At 38.4% G+C, this 19,694-nt stretch overlaps 1 protein-coding gene and 1 pseudogene across 2 annotated transcripts; one reads left to right on the top strand and one right to left on the bottom strand.

Moving 5' to 3' along the window:
* Positions 1 to 4,037: 4,037 nt before the first annotated feature.
* Positions 4,038 to 18,665, top strand: CCN6 (cellular communication network factor 6; the record flags this gene model as incomplete). The annotated part of the gene is made up of 5 exons (XM_084229078.1): positions 4,038 to 4,085; positions 8,898 to 9,192; positions 13,446 to 13,688; positions 17,135 to 17,328; positions 18,384 to 18,665. The coding sequence occupies 5 exons, from the start codon at positions 4,038 to 4,040 to the stop codon at positions 18,663 to 18,665; spliced, it is 1,062 nt and encodes a 353-aa protein (XP_084085204.1).
* LOC311167596 (small ribosomal subunit protein eS1-like) lies at positions 11,956 to 12,651 on the bottom strand (annotated as a pseudogene). Its single transcript has one exon. The product of its transcript is annotated as a small ribosomal subunit protein eS1-like (transcript).
* Positions 18,666 to 19,694: the final 1,029 nt, after the last annotated feature.

Below are 19,694 nucleotides of genomic sequence, written 5' to 3'. Positions count from 1 at the left end.
GCCCTCTGCCTGGGGCCTGTCTGCCTAATTGGACTCTAATTCACACGTGCAAGCATTTTACAGCTCAGGAATGCACAACACGTTATGCTCGCTTTTCCTTCCCTGAATGGTGAGCTCCACCTACATTTGGAAATAGGGAAGATCTCTTGTACCCCTATCCCTCCGCTTCTCACGTGGCCTCTGTGCCTGCATCCAGTTAACGTAACCCTCTTTTCCGGCCGGCTCACCCTGCAAATTACATGAACGTGGCCAAGAGACAAAGTGAATTACATGCCTTTGAGGTATTTGGTCTTTATTCCTTGGCTGCGGCCTGACTTTCTGATGCCCTGGGAATCAGGGCACCTGCTTTTCAAGGACACTCTTCGACAAGGCCCACACAGATGGCAGGCGGGGCATTTTGTCATGGTCAGGGGCTGCTCGTTCTTGGAGCTGGTTCACTAAAAACTGGAGGGTGGTCAAGGAGACCCTGGAAACTCTCCTGGGCCTCCACTACCTCCAAGGTGGGGGCACTGTTAGAAGCTCAGCACCCACAGGGCAACTGCTTAGAGAACGTACAGGCGTGGGTTAACGAGGCTTTATGTAGATTAGCAAAGAAGAGACAATACATGTGTTTTCATGCATGTGTCATGAACTCCGCTAGGAGCCTGGGATTAGAGCTTTGTAAGAAAAACAAAACAAACACTGGGGTGCACTTAACAGCAGGACATATAGGGAAAAGGTAAGAAGCACAATAATTAGCACTAGACAATAGGCATAAAAGGATAGAAGGGGATAAACATGCAAAACGATATTCATGCTCGGTTTCAGTAGTTAAAAGGTAATTTTTGAAGAAGTCCTTTTGAATAACCTGTGAGTTTTTACTGAGCAGTTGCCACGTGACACTCCTCCGCACTGTTCACCGGGGACTGACAACTGCAGGTTGAAGAACTGCCAAATTACCAGATAGCTAACACAGGCCCTTCCGGGATGGACAGAGACAGATGAGATGGTGCGGAGGCCCCACATACCAGTTTTGGTTCTGAGGCCTGTGAATTTTCAGGGGTGAGAACACACTCATGTAGAATGGTGATTTTGTGGGACTTGCAGTATTTGTAGCAAGTCTGAAGATGACTTCACAAATTCAGGAACTTAGGAGATATCCAATTCTTCAAATTGAATTAAAATTAAACCTGACTCTGAACCCTTGTTCCCCATTACCATCTGGACATAAATTTATTCTAAGCTTTCCACAACCAGTAAGAGGAAAAAAAGCAAGAGGGCATGAGGGGAGGAAAACTCCACCTGAGCTGAGCTAGCTGACAGAAGGTAGGGGTTCTGACCTAGGCCTGCCCAGATGGCCGGTCCTCCCCGAAAGGGAACGAATACTGGCATCTAGCTGTGATCATGTCCCTGCCAGAATGGCTTCAGGAATCTTACAGGAAGGGCAGTGATTGTGCTCTTTGCAGACGGAGTTTGTCAGCATTAGAGATGTGCCGTCTGTCAGGGGACGGAGCACTGTACCCGGAGTCCACCTGACATTTAGTGGCTTCATTTCTCAGCTCACTCAGGGGACACCTCCTCAGTGAGTCCTCTCCGTCCTGAATTCTAAATTGGCTCCTACCTGTCATTCTATCTTTAGCGTTTCTTGTTCTTTATTATTAGCCTTCATTTAATTTTTAATTACAGGTGCCTTGTGCGCTTATTTGCCTTCTCTCCCAGTAGATAATGTCACTCTAGAGGCCAGGGATTAAGTGTGTTTTATTGACCAAGTACAATCACTTAACTTCAACTTTTTAATCTGTTAAATGAGAATGGTAATACTGCTTTTGCCTACCTCACTGAGCTGTGAAATTAAAAAAGATAATACATGTGGAACTTGCTTGTAAATCATCAAACATGATGCCAGTATCAGTTATGCTCACAGCCTGTCTGTCTGAATGTACAGCACAAGCTGAACACTTATGAAATGAGCCTCTGAGCAGATTAGCATTTTGTTAAATGAGATAATAGAGGAAAGTACTTAGAACTGGATGCACACTGGGATCACTGCATTGTGTCAAGTCAGGGAGGGCAGCCCCAAGCTTTAAAGACAGCACTCTGGGCCCACCCACAGCAGACTGGATGCTGTCAGGCAGAGCAGATCATTTTGGCCACTGGGGGAGGTTTTCCAAGGTGCTTCTCAGCTACCATCTTCCTTTCCTAACACAAGGCAAGGACTGCTGAGAAAGACATTTCCCTGGCAGAGAGATTACAGAGGGAAGGAAGACATTTCCAGAAACAAGGCTGCTGTTGCCAGCATTTCAGAGAGCAAACGGGAGAAGTCTCAAGTTAAAACACTGGACAATGCGTGTGGCATCATGTGAAAAAGGGAGTGTTGGAGCAGGATGATGTGGTTGACAAATACACTAGTCTCAGGCTGAGATAGATAGACTAATGTCTGCTTTTGATTGACCAATGATGAAAGGAGAAATTATGCATTCTGATGACTGCCATGGGACATGAATCCCTGAGATTAGGACCCAAAGGTCAAATGTTGCCAAACCAGCAAGGTAAAAAGAAATGACTAGATTGGATCAAATCACATTTTCCTTCCCTAGGCGTTTGGTGTGTTTTGTCCTATTTCTTAGGGAGGAAGGAGGAGTTGACACCATAACTACACTGGGTTTCCTTGTTTGTTGAGAATACAATTATGATTTACTTGACTGCTTAGTAACTGTGTAGAGTCTGTCTGCATGTTTTATGGAATCGCTGTTCTCCCAGGATCCCAGATTCTCTCTTGGTGGAACACCCAGTTTTCCCCTTACCCCTTAGCCGTGTTTTTGTACAGTGGTGACTGCCTTGAACACAAACAAAGCAGTGAGGGGAGAGGTAAGATGGCAGAAGAGGTAGGACAGGTAACTAGCCAAAGGGAATAGAGAATGCAGGTACAGGGATGGGGCAAGAGGGAGGGCCAGGGCCTCCCTGGTGGCACAAGGGTTAAGACACAGCCTATGAAGCTGTCCGCGGCCTCTGCAGCATGAGTTCAATACCCAGCACAGCAGACCTCTCCTGTCTCACCCGCTGCTCCCCTCAGCAGTGTATTTCGTCAGTCTGCCTGTTCTGTTCCCCACTCTGTCTCTGGTGAATCCTCTCACCCCCTGCACCTCTGGCCTGTACCCCAGTTCTTGCATGCATAAATAAATAAATCTTTTAAAATAAAAAAAAGGTGGGCCAGACCTTGATCCACAAAGCCCCATCACAGATATGAGCCAAGGCCAAGGGTGAGAAAGTGGGATGAGCAATGCTCATCCATGATAAGAGGATCATATAAACCAGGGAGGTGAAGATTAGAAGAAGTGGTATGAGTCTGTAGATTTTTTTAAATCTTAGTTTGTTAAAGAGATGACTGGTACAGCAAAAAGATTGGGGTTAACTTTCCTCTCATCTGTTTTGGGATCGTGACCACAGAAAGGGGCTTCTCTCAGCCTGGGTATTACCTACATTTTTTTGAATGATAATTGACTGGTGGTGCGAAATGTAATATAGGCAAGTACAGGACACCATGGGGACAGTAGAGAGAGGAAATCAGAAGCTGGGGGAGTCAAGGACGGCCTTTTTGCCTGTAAACAATGTGAAGGCAGGACCCAGAGCAGGTGGCTTTGGGGTGCTGTGGGGAGAGACCAGGCCAGTCTTCTGTGCTTGAGGACTGAGGAAAAATCAGATAGCAGTCCAAAGAGGGCCTAGGAACAGGTAGAGCAGTTACTCCCAGAAAAGTCTCCACTTGGTCTGCCCTTCTCAGTCCTGGAAGAAAGTGCTCACATCCTCACGACACTGGAAGGTAAATATGAGGAGAGTTGCATGAAAGTAAACAGGGTTTTAAAACGGATCTGGGAAAGCGAAAGCAGAGTCTGAATGTATGCACACAAAGTCAGTAGCTTGGGAGGTAGAGGGGTATATGTGTGTGTGTGTGTGTGTGTGTGTGTGTTCTTCTGCTGAGGAGACAGAGGAGAGCTTTGTGTGGCCGGCCCTAAGCACTGGCTTCCTATCTCTCGGGTGTGCTGCGCGCCAGTGCCGGGAACATGCAGGGGCTTCTCCTTGGAACTCTCCTCTGTTCTGCTCTGTCACAGGTAAGGTCTCAATCGCTACCTTTCTCTTCAGGAGTCTTTAGCAGTTCTGATTTCTTCAGGCTGAAGCTAAAAAAGGAAGATGGGGTACGAAGAGGGATAAATTCCTTGTGGAAATACTTCATGAGCAATAGGGAGCCATTTTCTTCTCCAAGTAAAGCTCTATTTTAGTTTATTAGCATAATGAAAGAAGTGTAAAAACATTTCTCCCTTTCAGGTAATGACTTTTAATACTACCTTTGATATGTTTGAACAAACCCCAAACATTACTTCTATATATATATATATTTTTTTAATTGGAATATAATATATGTATTTGGGAAGTGGCAGCTCTGCCTGGGATGCTAGAGCAAACAGTGACTCTGCGTGTGGGCTGCAGACTGGGGCTCAGCTTTTCGTAGTCCTGGGCAAAATGTGCAAAGGGTCAATGGAAAAAATGATTTTGACAACTTCCTTCAGCTAAAGCTTGTCTTTCTTGGAAAGGAGCATTTTGGAATAAGCATTTACTTTTTACAAACATATTACTTTGTCTTTTCTCAACCCATATTTTTTTCTTTTCATGAAAGGGCATCAGTCCATGAACATTTTGAAATATTTCAAGCAACAAACCAAAGAGGAGTTTAAGTTAATATGAGCACTTCATTGTCACTTCATTTTTTAATAAGGAGATTAAAACAGGATGACTTATTTATGGACTTATATGTATGGTAGAGGTTATTGCTTGCACAGATGGTGGAGTTTCTGAAAACTTCTGGTGATTTAGAAAACATGGGTATATTTGTGAGTTAACAGTTGTTGGGGGCAGTGGAAAATAAATGTTTAGTAGAAAAAGGATTGAAATTTCCTATATTATAAAGGGAGCAATTTTGGATTTTAAAAGGATCATAACAAAATGTCAGTAGTAAGGTTCATTTCCACCAATATGTGATGGGGCAGGGGAAGTGAGAAGGGGCTATTTGTCTCCTATTCCACCAAACTTGAGAAAAGGCCTGTCGTTACTATGGATGGAGAGCTATTCCATGTTCCTAAACAGAACGAGACCAACATAGAGAGGAGTCCAAAATGAAAAACAAAACAAACACAAAAAGGTGTGACACATAGAGCAACAATATATTTTTTAAACTTTAACATTATGAATTTCTGAAAGGTCTAATAATATTTGCCATTTTTTTTAAACATCTGCTATGTGCCTCATACTGTGGCAGGCACTAGAGTCATTACTTTAATTCTCAAAATAATCTTTCAAGGTAAATATTAGTAATCCCATTTTACAGGAGAGGACTGAGGTCCAAAGGTCAAATGAATGTCAGAAAGTTATTCATCCTCACAGAGCTATCCTTATGCTCAGCTCTATTTGTCTAAACCCTATTCTTTCTATGTGCTGTTCTGATAATACTTATTTTGAAAACAATCAAAATATGTGTGAAAAGAGAAAAATACATATAATTCTTTATATTTTCCCATATATTTGCCATTTCTAGGACTCTTCATTTCTTGGTAATTTTCCTTTCAGAATTAAGATTTTCCTTTAATACTTCCTGTGTATTAAAATTTCTCTATTTTGGGCCTCCCCGGTGGCGCAGCGGTTGAGCGCTGGGTTGCGAAGCTGCCCGCGGCCTCTGCGGCGCCGGTTCGATCCCCGGCTGCTCCCCGGCCACCAGAGGAGGGTCCCACATGGCGCGCAGACCTCTCCTGCCGCCCGCTGCTCCCCTCAGCAGTGTCCTTCGGTCCTTCTGCCTGCTCTGCTCCCCGCTCTGGCTCTGGTGAATTCTCTCACCCTCCAGCGCTTCTGACTGTACCCAGTACTTGTGTAAACAAAAAACAAACAAACAAATAAAAAAAAAAAAATAAAATTTCTCTATTTCACCTATTTACCCTTTTGGTGGAAGTAATTTCTCTCATTCTCTTTCTCCAATTCCCCCTCTACTTCTTCTTCTTCTTTTAAGTTTAATTCTTTCAGAGGAATTTTAGGGTCTAAAAATTGAGAGAAAGATACAGAGATTTCCCACACATGCATCTCCCTCCCCATTATCAGTATTCTCCACCAAAGTGGTACATCAGTTACAACTAGTGAACCTACACTGACATCACAATCACCTGAAGTCTATAGTTGACTTGAGGGTTCACTCCTGGTGTTACACATTCTATGGATTTGGACAAATGTATAATGACAAGCATCCGCCATAATGGTATCATACAAAATATATTCACTGTCCTAAAATTCCTTTATTTCACCTATTCCTAATTCCTCTATTTCACCTTTTCCCCAAGCCCTGGGAATCACTGATCTTCTCACTGTCTCCATAGTTTTGCCCTTGCCACAATATCATATAGTTGGATGCACACTTTTCAGATTGTCTTCTTTCACTTACTAATATGCATTTAAGTTTTCTTCCTGCCTTTTCATGGTTGATAGTTCGTTTCTTTTTAGTGCTGATTGATATTCCATTGTCTGGATTACCACTGTTTATCCATTTCCCTTCTGAAGGACATCTTGGTCCCCTTCTGAGAAGTCAGGTTTCATTCTTATTGGTACTCTTGTGGATACAATACTTCCCTTTCTCAGTCTGCTTTCAAGATTTTCTCTTTATCCTTGGTTTTTAACAGTGTTGACTTTTGACCTCAGAAATTATATAGAAATACTTCAAGAGAAGAAAGGTAAACAGGTGTCCCTGACTAGGACTAGGACTAGGACTTTCATGAGGAAAATTATGGGGACTAGGACTTTCATGAGGAAAATTATGAAGGAAGAAAACTTACATGGTGAGTCTGATAAGCTGCAAGTATAGGCGAGTGTTCCAAAGGTAAGCTTGGACAGGCAGCATAACCAGCAGAGAGAGCTTGATATATCACACTCAGAAGTTTGACTGTATACTGTAGACAGTAAAGAGAGGAGCAGTAAATCAGACTTGTCTTTTCAGGAGATCCCTCCTGTGGTGAAATGGTGCATTTGTTCAAAAGCCATTCTTGAGGAAGATCAGTACTTAGTAGCAGTGCAAATGGGAAAGAGTGACTAGTTCTATGGATATGAGAACAATAAGTTTAGTCACTGAGAGGTTATGGGTGGTCAGGAAGATTACCTAGATGATTCTTAATTGCCTAATTCCAAACTTTAGAGAATCTGCAGTGTAAGGATGGGTGGGAAAGATGGAATTAGGTCATTCCAAGGAGAGCTGTGAGCCAGGAACGGTGAATGAAGACCAAATATGTATGATGAATATATATCTTGGTCATCTGAATGAATCAGGGAATTGTGGCCCATTACTGAATGACCAAAATATTATGTCTTATCACAGTATAATACCCTTTGATCATCATCTCCTCTTTCCCATCACTCCTAGTAACCCTCCTCAGGCCCTAGCAACCACCATTCTTCTTTCTGCCTCTATGAGTTTGACTATTTTAGTGATTCCACAGGTGAGATCACACAGAATTTATTTTTCTGTGCTGCAAATGGCAGGATTTCCTTTTAGAAAGACTGAATAATATTGCCTTATTAAATATGGCACATATGCATGACATATTTAAAAAAATTATCCATTGATAGGTATTTAGGGTATTTCAGTATCTTGGCTATTGCTAATAATGCTGCAGTGAACATGGGAATGCAGGTCTTTCTTTGGGATCCTGATTTCAATTCCTTTGGATAAATAACCAGAAGTGAAATTGCTGGATCATATGATAGTTTTATTTTTAATTTTTTGAGCAACTGTTTTCCATAGTGGCTGATCAATTTACATTCCCATCCAGAGTGTACCAGGGTTCTCTTTTCTTCCTTTACCAACACTTGTTGTCTTTGCTTTTTCCTTAAATCATTTTAACAGGTATGAGATGCTATCTCACTATGGTTTTGATTTGCATTTCCCTGATACTTAGTGGTGTTGAGCACATTTTTCACGTGGCTGTCTTCTCTGGAGAAATGTTTATTCAAGTTCTTGGCCTGATTTTTGGTCATTCAGTTGTATAAATTCCTGGTTTAGTTTGGAAGTTGACCTCTTGGTATATACATGGCTTATAAATATTTTCTCCCATTCCATATTGACTTTTCACTTTTTTCCCTTCAATGTGCAGCTTTTTAGCTTAATGTAATTCCACTTATTTTTGCTTTATTATTATTTTTTTTTAAAGTCCACTCTGGGTGCTGAATGGAGAATATAGAGGGCAAAGGGAAACAAATATATTATTATAATCATCTAGGTAAAAAATGATGGCTCAAATCACTGTGGTAGCAGTGGGGGTATTAAGACATTATCAGACTAGGTGTATTTTAAAGCTATAAGCAACAGAACTTACTGATAGGATTAGCTATAAAATGCAAGGGAAGAGTCAATGATGACCTGACCCCTAAGGCATTTTGGAAAAATAAAAACAGCATTTGCTCACATAGAAGAGCAGGAGTGGAGGGGAAAATTGGGAGTTTGCTTTTGTTCATACTACAGTTGCTATGAAATACCTAAGTGGAGATCAGTTAAATAGGAGTTTGAGTCTGGGTTCAGAAGAGAGATTTGGGTGGGAGATATGAGGTATACTGAAAATATGAGATACTCCAGAGATAAAAAGCTTGAGAAGAAACCAGTCAAGGAAACTGAGAAGGAACAGTCAGTGAGAATGGAGGACTAAGGAGGGATGTCTTGGAAGACTGAGCAAAGGAAAGTTTAAGGAGACTGATCATGTCAAATGTAGACAGACATTGTTGTTATTGCTATGACCACCACAATATATTCTTTCAATTTGTGGGGATCTTCTATACCTATATAAACCCTGAATTTATGTTGGAGGAACCATTTCTAACATGACCTTTATTATCACATGAAGTTCTGCTGCAGGGCACAGGGCACTGGGCTGTTAGACACGGCACCTGGAGGAAGGCTCGAAGTGTCAGAAGTACATCATCGTAAACAGTTTTGTCACTGGCCCTGTCAATGCCCTCGTCGGAAGCCCAGTTGCCCTCCTGGGGTGAGCATGGTGAGGGATGGCTGTGGGTGCTGCAAAAGCTGTGCCAAGCAATCAGGGGATATCTGCAATGAAGCTGACCTCTGCGATCCACACAAAGGGCTGTATTGTGACTACTCAGCAGACCAGCCTCGGTACGAGACAGGAGTGTGTGCATGTAAGTGTCTTCATCTGGATCTGCTGGAAAAGGCTGAGTTTAGACAGGGATTGCTCCTCCATCCCCCCCACCTCCTGCCCACCCCAATTGTTAATTTGGAATAATCAGTCTAGTTTGGCTAAACATGAGGGGAGTTTAGTTTTCACACATCAGTGGGAGTGGCTCCATCATATTAGATATCATGCGAAATTAGCAGATGTTTACACACACTCAGAAACCTGTTACTTTTATTGCATTGAAGTAATCTATCAGTTCTTTTCAGGTATTTACTTTTAAGGATAAAAATAGGTGAAATTATATAAATGTACTGATTTCTTAAAATGCCTTGAAATGACAACTTTGTTAATACTAACTAAAGTCACAGAATTCAGATCTCTCTGTAACTAAAAAAAAAAAAATCTTGCTTAAAATGTAAGGCTATGTAAGTAGTATTCAGGTATAATGCTTTCATCTCAGTCTGATCATATAACATCCTGATGATAATTCTGGGGACCAAGTTATTTGGGATAAAATAAAATTTCTGAAGGAAGGTAAATACTTGTATCAGCAGGACAGTTTGGACTCTCCATAAAATTCTAGGTGGGGCAGGGGGGCCTCCCTGGTGGCGCAAGGGGTTAAGCACCGCACTATGAAGCAATCCACAGCCTTGGCAGCACGAGTTCGATCCCCAGGTGGCCAAGGAGCAGCAGACCTCTCCCGACTCACCCGCTGCTCCCCTCAGCAGTGTATTTCAGTCTGCCTGTTCTGTTCCCCACTCTGTCTCTGGTGAATCCTCTCACCCCTCACATCTCTGGCCTGTATGCCAGCTCTTGTATGCATAAATAAGTAAATCTTTTTTTAATAGCTTTTTTTTTTTAAAGATTTATTTATTTATCCATACAAGCACTGGATACAGTCAGAAGCAAGGGTGAGAGAACTCACCAGAGCCAGAGTGGGGAGCAGAACAGGCAGAATGACGAAGTACACTGCTGAGGGGAGCAGCAGGTGGCAGGAGAGGTCTGCGCGCCATGTGGGACCCTCGCCGGCAGCCAGGGATCGAACCGGTGCTGCAGAGGCTGGGGGCAGCTTCGCAACCCAGTGCTCAACAACTGCGCCACCAGGGAGGCCCAAATAAGTAAATCTTAAAAAAAAAAAAAAAAAAAAATCTTACTGGGAAGGTAAACTATTACGTTTGGTTGTGGGCATGGAAATAGAAGCTGTTCAAGTCTTATAGGCTGAACTCCATGTCAGCACTATCAAGAATGGCTTTGATGAAGTTGTTTAACCTTTCTGAGCTCAGTTACATCATATATACTTCCTATCTTAAAAAGTTGTTAGGAAAATCAAGTGTAATCATGACACAAAACTCAAAACACCTCATATGACATATGACATGTGATAGACTCTTGAAAATGTTAGCTATTATTTATAAAAATTCATCAGGGAAAACACAACTTATTGGACTCTTGTGTACAGGATACCCCACTCCTGAAATTATTTCATTAACCTAAAAAAAAACACTGAGTGAACAAACATCCACTATCGAACCAGGTACTATGGTGAGTAGCTGAGGACACAACAGAGAATAAAGATATAGTCCCCACCCTTACTGAGTCAAAGTTTATTATGCTAGGCAGCTCTTTCACAATTTTACATACAATGTAGTAAGTATTTTAACAAAGCACAGCTATGAGGAGGCAAGGATGGAGGGGGTGTGATCTATAACAGGGGTTACAAACTATGGCCCAGGGATCCAATCCAGCTCATACTCTGTTTTTTCAAATCACTTTTACTGGAAAACAGACACACCCATTAGTTCCAGACAGTCTGTGGCTGCTGCACAATAGCAGAGTCCAGTAGCTACAACAATGACCAAATGGTCTGTAAAAGTTAAGACAGCCACCATTTAACCTTTTCACTGAAAATTTATTGATCCATGATCTAAAACAAAGGTTCTTAAACTCTTTGGTCTGAAGACCCCTTTAGCCTTAGAAATTAATGAGGACCTAAAGAGCTTTAGTTACATGAGTAACCTCTACTAGCATTTACCAGATTAGAAATTTGAAAATATTTACTAATTCTTTAAAGAAACCCATTGCAATTAATAAGGAGCAATATTTTTTTATGAAAATACCTTATTTTCATAAAAAGAAAAATTTAGTGAGAAGAGTATAATTATTATTTCATTCTGTTAAGCTAATGTCTAACTTCACCAAAGATAAGTAGACTCTCCTATCTTCTTCTTTGGAAAATGTCAGTTTGGAAAAATGAGTTACAGAGATGTTCCAATTGTTGATTTTTATTTGTACAATTTAAAGTTACATGAATACCAATCTCATAAGAAAAGTCTGCGTATTGGGTCGTTGTAAAGATCTCAGTGGCAGACAGAAGTTTTCCAAAATTCTGATGTTTGCTTGAAAGCTTGAATTCTATCATGGGAAATAAATATTGTCAGTTGTTTTCCTCGAAGTGACAGGCTCACTTTGTTGATTGGTAACACAATGACTGATAAATACCCATATCTGAATAACCATGGTTTATTTGTCAGTCATTTCTTCAAGTAAAATTTCCACTAAAAAAGTGCCTTGTATGATGGGACAAGTGTAACAATAGCATAGGTGCTTCCCTTCAGCAAACTATTGTACTTTGGTACAATATGTAGAGGAATGCTCTCTGTATACCTCCATATTTTGTCACACAGAATATTAAAGAGACATGTATTTGATGATTTCATTTGTTTAAATCATAAAGACTTTTTATTTGTCACCATTAAAAATTTGAATTTTAAACAGATTTTTGGACTGTTGACTCATATCTAACAGCTTGTCCAACTTTAACACATATCTCATTCCCAGTAGCTTTTCCAGAACTGTCACCTTCATCATGACGCTCCATGCATTTTCCCAATTTCAACTTGGACTTCTTTAGTATTTTTCTTTTCAAAGAAAGATGTAATGGAGCAGATAAACAGATTGGCAAGACTTTTCTACATATTTCCCAAAGCAGTCTAAAATTCATTTATTGACCACCTCTCTCAAATCATTCTTCTGCTCCTCTCAGGTCATGATTTCCATTATCTTCTGGATTTGGCAGGCCTTTTGGTGCTGAGCATTAGAGGTCTTCCAAGTCTGATTGCTGCATTTTTTTAGTAAAGCCAAAGTAGAATAGATGAAGCAACTAACTGGTGGTCTTGACATCACATGAATTTCAGTCATAGCCTGTCATTTTTTGACCATGGGCACATTTTGTCATGGGTAAGAGCCATGCCATGAAAGTTGGTGGGGCAGTTTTTACCCTGAACATCCTCAGTAATTAGCTTGAATTTTCTAAATGCATGTACATTCTTCTGCAGATCAGTAGGGCTCACTTCAAAAATATGACCCTTGGGGCCACAGATGTGATTTTGGTTTCATGAGTTCTCATGACTAGTATTTTCCCAATATTTATTATATTTAACAGTGCTGGTGCTTTCACATCATATCAATCTTAGAAGATGGATCTACCTTCTTAGCTTTTTATTGTCCAGTTTTCATGAGGGCCTTACTTTTGCTGACCATCATGGTGCTGCTCAAAGAGCCCAAAGTGCAAGATTTTAAGATTTAATAAAAACTAATAATTTTACTGCTTCATGAAGGACATTCTTAAAAAAGCTAGCTTTAAAAAATGTATAATGACTAACCTAGACAACTGATTCATGCTAAGGGACCAGTAACAATTTTAGTCACTAATGCTTTGACCTTGAAGATTCTCTGAAAGGACCTCAGTTACTGCCAAGGTATCTATGGACCATATGCTGACAACTGCTGATCCAAAGATCAAGAAAACTCCTCAGAGGAAGTGAAAGTTTCCTCAATTCACTTAACAACAACAACAAATAATCAGTTACCTAACAGGACTGTAGTTAAATAAATAATGATTTCTTTAGTCATTCAAGTATCCTGACTTTCTAAGAATATATCCTAGGCTACTGTTATCTCAGTCTTACCAAGCCATCCGTTAGATTTACAGTCATGATCTCATTGATATCCTCACGGTGATTATTACCTTTACTACAAAATTACTTGATTTTAATTCTGGAAGAGACCATTTAGGTCTGATAAACCCAAATGTCTCATTTCCACTTATTTACAGAGTTCTAAAAGGAGATCCAGATAGGGTCAAGAAATTGAGAATTATACTTCATAAAGAAGATAGCTATTTCCTCCAAGGCTTATCATTGGTCTAGGTTGTTCTAATTATAACTTTTTGGAAATTTTGTGCTCTTCTCTCTTCAGATCTTGTAGCTGTGGGATGTGAGTTCAACAAAGTATATTATCATAATGGCGAAGTATTTCAGCCCAATCCCCTGTTCCGTTGCCTCTGTGTGAGTGGGGACATTGGATGCACTCCTCTGTTCCTAACAAAGCTTGCTGACAGTCACTGTTCTGGGGCCAAAGGTGGAAAGAAATCTGATCAATCAAACTGTGGCCTGGGAAAATCACAACAGCAGCTCTCAACAAGCTACAAAACAAGGCCAGGTGCTCATTAAGTAGAACCATTTTTTATGTATGATTTTTCATGGTTTTTCTTTCATGTTCCTTTATACAACATTGGCACTAGGTACTTACTGATTGGTGGCCAATATGAAATGTAGTTGGAGTTTGCCTCTGGTGGGTATATTCTAAGTATCTGAATAGGGAACTTTATTAATTTTAGACTATTCAGGTAAATTATTCTAGTTTTTGAAAGCTATGCAAAGGAAAACCCTTAAAATTTTAACTGCCCCTGCTTTCTCCCACTGAACCTCTTCTCAGGGAAACTGATTATATACTGTTCACATTTCCCTGGAAAAACTTTTATTTGTAATGTCAATTTTGGGCAAGAAATCTGAACCATCCTGTTCTGAAAACTCTAAAGGCAATATTTCTTACTAATCAAAAATATGTGAAGACATGTTTTGAATTTTCAAATATTATTCAAAAATAGAAAACTATGCATACAAAGTAATCCTTTCATTCACTTTGAAGCTTAACAATCACCAAGCTCTGTCCAAATAAACACAAATACATACTCACAGGCATTTTAAGTAGGCTAGCCAGGTGTAGTCAGACATATGAAATGAAATTCTTTGCTACTAATCTTGAGCACCTGGCCACCTATAATTAGCATCAATTTATTCATGCATCTCCTATTCTGCTCTGCTCAAATTTAGCAATTTGTTTAAATGCTAGGGACATTAATTTGAAGTTTCCAACTCTTTAAATGCTTAGAAACAGGACTTGCAAAGACATCAGGAAATAAAGCATAGAAAAAAGGACTCAAAGGGGGCAATATTGCTCTTAGTAAGCTCTCTACATTTTCATCCAGAAATCAAAAATGACTTTTTCTTGAAAGTTAGAGTTTAGTGAATAAAAGGTGCCATAGATTATTGAATGTTAATATATGCTATTATAAGTTCACTTACATTATGTGGGTATTTAGCACATATGTAAGTATGTTTTATCAGAGAAATGAGTTTTAGATATTTAAAAAACTAACTATGAGTTAGAAATATCCTCAGGGACTCTGAATTATGCTAGTGAATTTGAAAAAAATGTAATAGGTTATAGATAATTTGCATTTACCATACAGTTATTTAACTAATAGTGTGAATTGAATAATGTCCTAAAACTTCTGAAATTATACCCAATAGTTATTTTTTCAAAACATACAGGAGCAGTTGGCATTTATCACACATAGCTATTCAGCTAAAAGCTTGACATTACGAGTGATGGTTTTCTGCATTGGACCTGAGTGACTCTTAGACCCATGCAGGAACCTTCCTAGTGAGAGATTATTTTAAATGAATAATTTTCAACAACTAAAGGCCTTTGGATCAAGTTCAGTTTGGTTTCATCAGTGGAGTTAGAGCAGTTTTAGTGGATTCACTTGGAACCTGGTAGGAAGAGGTGTCAGATAAACATTCTTAGTGGTTAGTGCTTGGCTACAAAAGATGAGAAAATCTCTCAAAGTGCTTTGAGTTACAGGCCTAGATAGGTTTCAGAGGAGGTATATGTTCACTCTAATGTGTCTTCTTTGCTTAACTATGAAACTATACTACAGGCCCAAACATGAGTTTGGCTTTCAAAATTAAGCACAGTGACAAACATACACTTAATATTTATGACAGTAATTTATAAACTTAGTTAACTCCAGAAACCTGTGGTTGGAAAATAGTTTTTGCTCTGTCAGTATGAAGCATGCAATGACATATGGCCCATGCTTTTCTCAATGCTCAGCAAACACTAAATTTTTACATTATTTAAAAGCTGTTCTAGTTTTCTTGCTTTTTAATGAATGTTAAACAAATTTCTGAACTGCAGCTCTTGGCTTTGTGAAGTAATTTGTAATGCAATAATCTAACTTACCTTTATTTATTGCAGATGCCAGCCAGGCTTTTAATCTGCTTCCTGCATTGAGGTCTTTAAACTGTTGTCTACCTTCCAGGTATCTTCATGTTTCTGCTTCCTCTTCTCAGTTCTATGTGCAATTACAAAATCCTCCTGTGATAAAAGTGAAGACATAACAAAGTATTTTATCCAAAGATAGCACATAGTTCAAGATAACTGATATTTCTTACCAAGAAGGATCTTTTTTTTTTTTGGGGGGGGTCTTTTAGTTTTAAATGGGTTTTTTTTAAGATTTATTTTTTTGTGCCTATAAGAGCTGGAGTACAGGCCAGAGGTCTGAGTGTGGTGGAGTGAGAGGGTTCACCTGAGATAAAGTGGGGAACAGAACAGGCAGATTGACTGAAATACACTGCTGAGGGGAGCAGCGGGTGAGTCAGTAGAGATCAGCTGCGCCATGTGGGTTGCTCCCTGGCCAACCGGGGATCAAATTCATGTTGCAGAGGCTGTGGATTGCTTCATAGTGTGGTGCTTAACCCCTTGCGCCACCAGGAGGCCCTTAAGTTGTATTTTGAAGTAAGGTAGACAGAATTTTGTTATGTTCAACTGCGGGTTCAAATCACAACCTAATTCCCCAAACATTCATTTTGGTATGCTGGTTAACTTTAAAGAAATGCCTTTAGAAAATAAACCAATAGGTAGTTTGCTTAAAATGAACCAGGGCCTGATTCATTCTTGAACAGAACTAAAAGCTCCCAATGGCTTTACAAGGCTATGGGATGATTATTATGTTCTCCTTATAGTAGCATTACCCATCCCCTTTTCCTCCTATTCCTTTTAAATAGTAGGCACTGGAGGGGCTCCATCTATCCCTCTTCACCCTTCCATTCATAGAGTGATTCATCCATCCATCCATGTCATGTGTATGAGTGATATGAAATAGCTAGCCAAAGAAGAGGATACTACAGGTCTGATACCACAGGGAATTATAACAATTAAACTGAATGAATAAAATAAATTACGCATTTGTCATGGCATAGTATATGACTGTTTAGTTTCGTTCAGTATAATATAGAGAATTTCTTAAATGACTTGATTAAAGCAAGTTTAGGAAGAATGCCTGGTCTCATTGATAGTCTAATTCTCAAATATAACTTCCATATTTTATATATTTAACATATTATGAAATTTTACACTTAGATCACATTGTTCTGATTAATATCTTGAATTCCCTAATCCTACTAATGTCCACTTCAATGTCTGTTGGAAATAATAAGCATGAGGTAAGAAAGAGAGAAAAGGCAGATATCCATCAGAACATAAGTTTAAATTTAGTACTAAGATACTGGTATAAGCAGAAAAAAGGCAACTCCATCTACAGTTTTTCAAAGATAAAGTATTTTGATTCATACGAAATTGTACTTCAACATTTGATTGAAAGATAACTTGGCAAGTAGGAAAAAGAGAATGAATTAGACCACAAGCTTTTCTGAGTTACAGAATATAAAGGTTTAGCTCTATTAGCTATTAACTTAAAAGGATTAAAAATCCTATCTACATAAGTATATAAACATATGTACTTTCCTCCTTTATTTTAGCTTATAGGAATCTCCCACTTGTTTGGAAAAGAAAATGTCTTGTGCAAGCAACAAAGTGGACTCCTTGCTCCAGAACATGTGGCATGGGAATATCTAATAGGGTAACCAATGAAAATAGCAACTGTAAAATGAGAAAAGAGAAAAGACTGTGTTATATTCAACCTTGTGACAGTAATATATCAAAGACAGTAAAGGTAACGTTTGATTAGATTTAACTTCATTATAATTCAATATGAAGAGACTTCTGAAGAGTGTGTGTATGTGTATATGTATTTTGAAGGTTTGGTTCTTATAAAATCACCTCATTATAACTATTAAACTATCTCAGAGGAAAACAGGTATTAATCTATCTGCATTTCATGGGGAAATTTTTACCAAGAGAGGTACTGATAATCTGTTGATTCTATATATTCTTAATAGCATGAGTCTTGATTAGCCTGACTTGTAGTACCCACTGCCCACCCCCCGCTTTTCCCCCATGTATATTTATTTTTAAAAGTAGATTCTTCTCAGATTTTAACTTTTTAAAAAAAATAATTTATGTAGTGGAATCAAAGCAATGGATAAAAGGTTTTGGTTGTCATGGTCACAAAAAACATATATCAGAGAAGTTTTGATCTTACATACAGCATCAACTTGGACAGGGAACTACACCAATTCCAAGATGCTGTGTTTATATAGTATACTTGCAAAAGGACTGATAAAATACTCTGATTGCTTGGTATAGAGCTGTTCCTGCTTCTAGAATTAGGCAAGACAAAACTGTCTTGAGTGATTTTCAGAAATGCTACAAAATCCTTTGCATCTCCAAGATATTTTCTGATCATTTTAGAAAGCTGACAATTTTAAAGGGATTAAGATTTTTTTTTTATTTATCCATCCACTCAAAACTACCTGAGCTGTGTTAAGGAATTTGCTAAGTCTTAGGTAAACATTTAGTAAGACCTGGCCCTTGACATTAAACAAAAGCAGAGACATTTTGATTATGGAACTGAGCAAAGGGTAAACAGCAAAAATATTGATGAATGGTTCCTTTAAAATGTTGGAGCAAGAATAGGGTGGGCACACCTCTAGTGAGATGGGTTTTTAAAAGCAGAAAACAGAGTGCCTGGAAGTCACTAAGTAGCAACTATTAATGCTTTAGAAATAATAGCTGTGTTTGCGTTATAGTCTACATAGTATGGCTTTTTTTTTTAAGACTTATAATCAAGTTTAAAGAATGGCTTTTTTATATTATATATCTTTTCAGATCCCCAAAGGAAAAACATGTCAACCTACTTTCCAACTCTTCAAAGCTGAAAAATTTGTCTTTTCTGGATGTTCAAGTACTCAGAGTTACAAACCTACTTTTTGTGGAATATGTCTGGATAACAGATGTTGTGTTCCTAATAAGTCTAGAATGATAACCATTCAATTTGATTGCCCAAATGAAGGGTCATTTAAATGGAAGATGCTGTGGATTACATCTTGTGTATGCCAGAGAAACTGCAGAGATCCAGGAGATTTATTTTCTGAGCTCCAGATTCTATAAACCAAGTGTCTGGGGAAAGTTAAGATTAGTCAATAAAGTCATTACATCTAAAAATTAGAATGGTTATAAAGTAATGGCAAATTTACCTTTTTGGCTTAAAAAAAGTATTAATGTCTAGCTATTCTTAGATGACTATATATAAGGCATTGGAAGCTTTAAAAAAAGGTTCTGTTTAAAATACGAAAAATTTGAAAACCTTAAAATTGAACTTACTTTAAAAATATCTTATAATTCTGAAATAGATACTTGATTCCACCTATGCATTCCTTATAATATGGAAAAATTACAAAATTTATGAGAAAACATTTTATTCTATGAAATAATCTGGAACAGCTTGTTGAAAATGTATTAAAAGCACATTAAAATTTTTAAAACTATCTGCATTTTGACAATGTAGCATAGGCTCCTATCAGATGATAATCAAATATAGGGTGAGCATCCTACTGGATTAATTCCTGAATGGGAATAAGAATAAACTGTAAATATACTTATAATTTCCATTGCCCTATCCTGAATATCAATTTAAGATTTCTTCTGGAAGGAGAAAATGAGACCTCTCTGGCCACTGATAACAACTATAATCTAAATTTTTTTATACCAATATTACAAAAAATTAAACTTCCAAGATATAAAAAACCAAGAGCAGTGCCCTTACTTTGAGAAAGAAAAAAAACTTAAAAATATAATGGTAAAGAAAGCACGTAACAGATTATTTTGGTTTGAAAATAAATTGTCCCTAAAAATTACTTCCTTAAATGATTACTCACCCTATAAATTTGAAATATACATTGTAATGAAAGATTAATAGTGTTAAAGACTAAAACTGGAGATTATAGTATCTGGAACACCTTCACTTGGTTTTTCTAGCCTTTTATTGCAAAGTTTGGAAGAATATAGCAAGCTTAGTTAGTAATGTACTGTCCAGTTATATAAATGGTTACAAGCAAAATAACGATAACAAGTAGCTTTGCTTAAAATATGAAAATTTATTATAAAATCAACTGGTTTGATTAAAAAGCGTTATATTTA

This window comes from Talpa europaea (assembly GCF_964194135.1).
Source record: "Talpa europaea genome assembly, chromosome: 2".
Lineage (NCBI taxonomy): Eukaryota > Metazoa > Chordata > Mammalia > Eulipotyphla > Talpidae > Talpa > Talpa europaea.
This window is presented reverse-complemented; position numbering and strand designations above follow the sequence as displayed.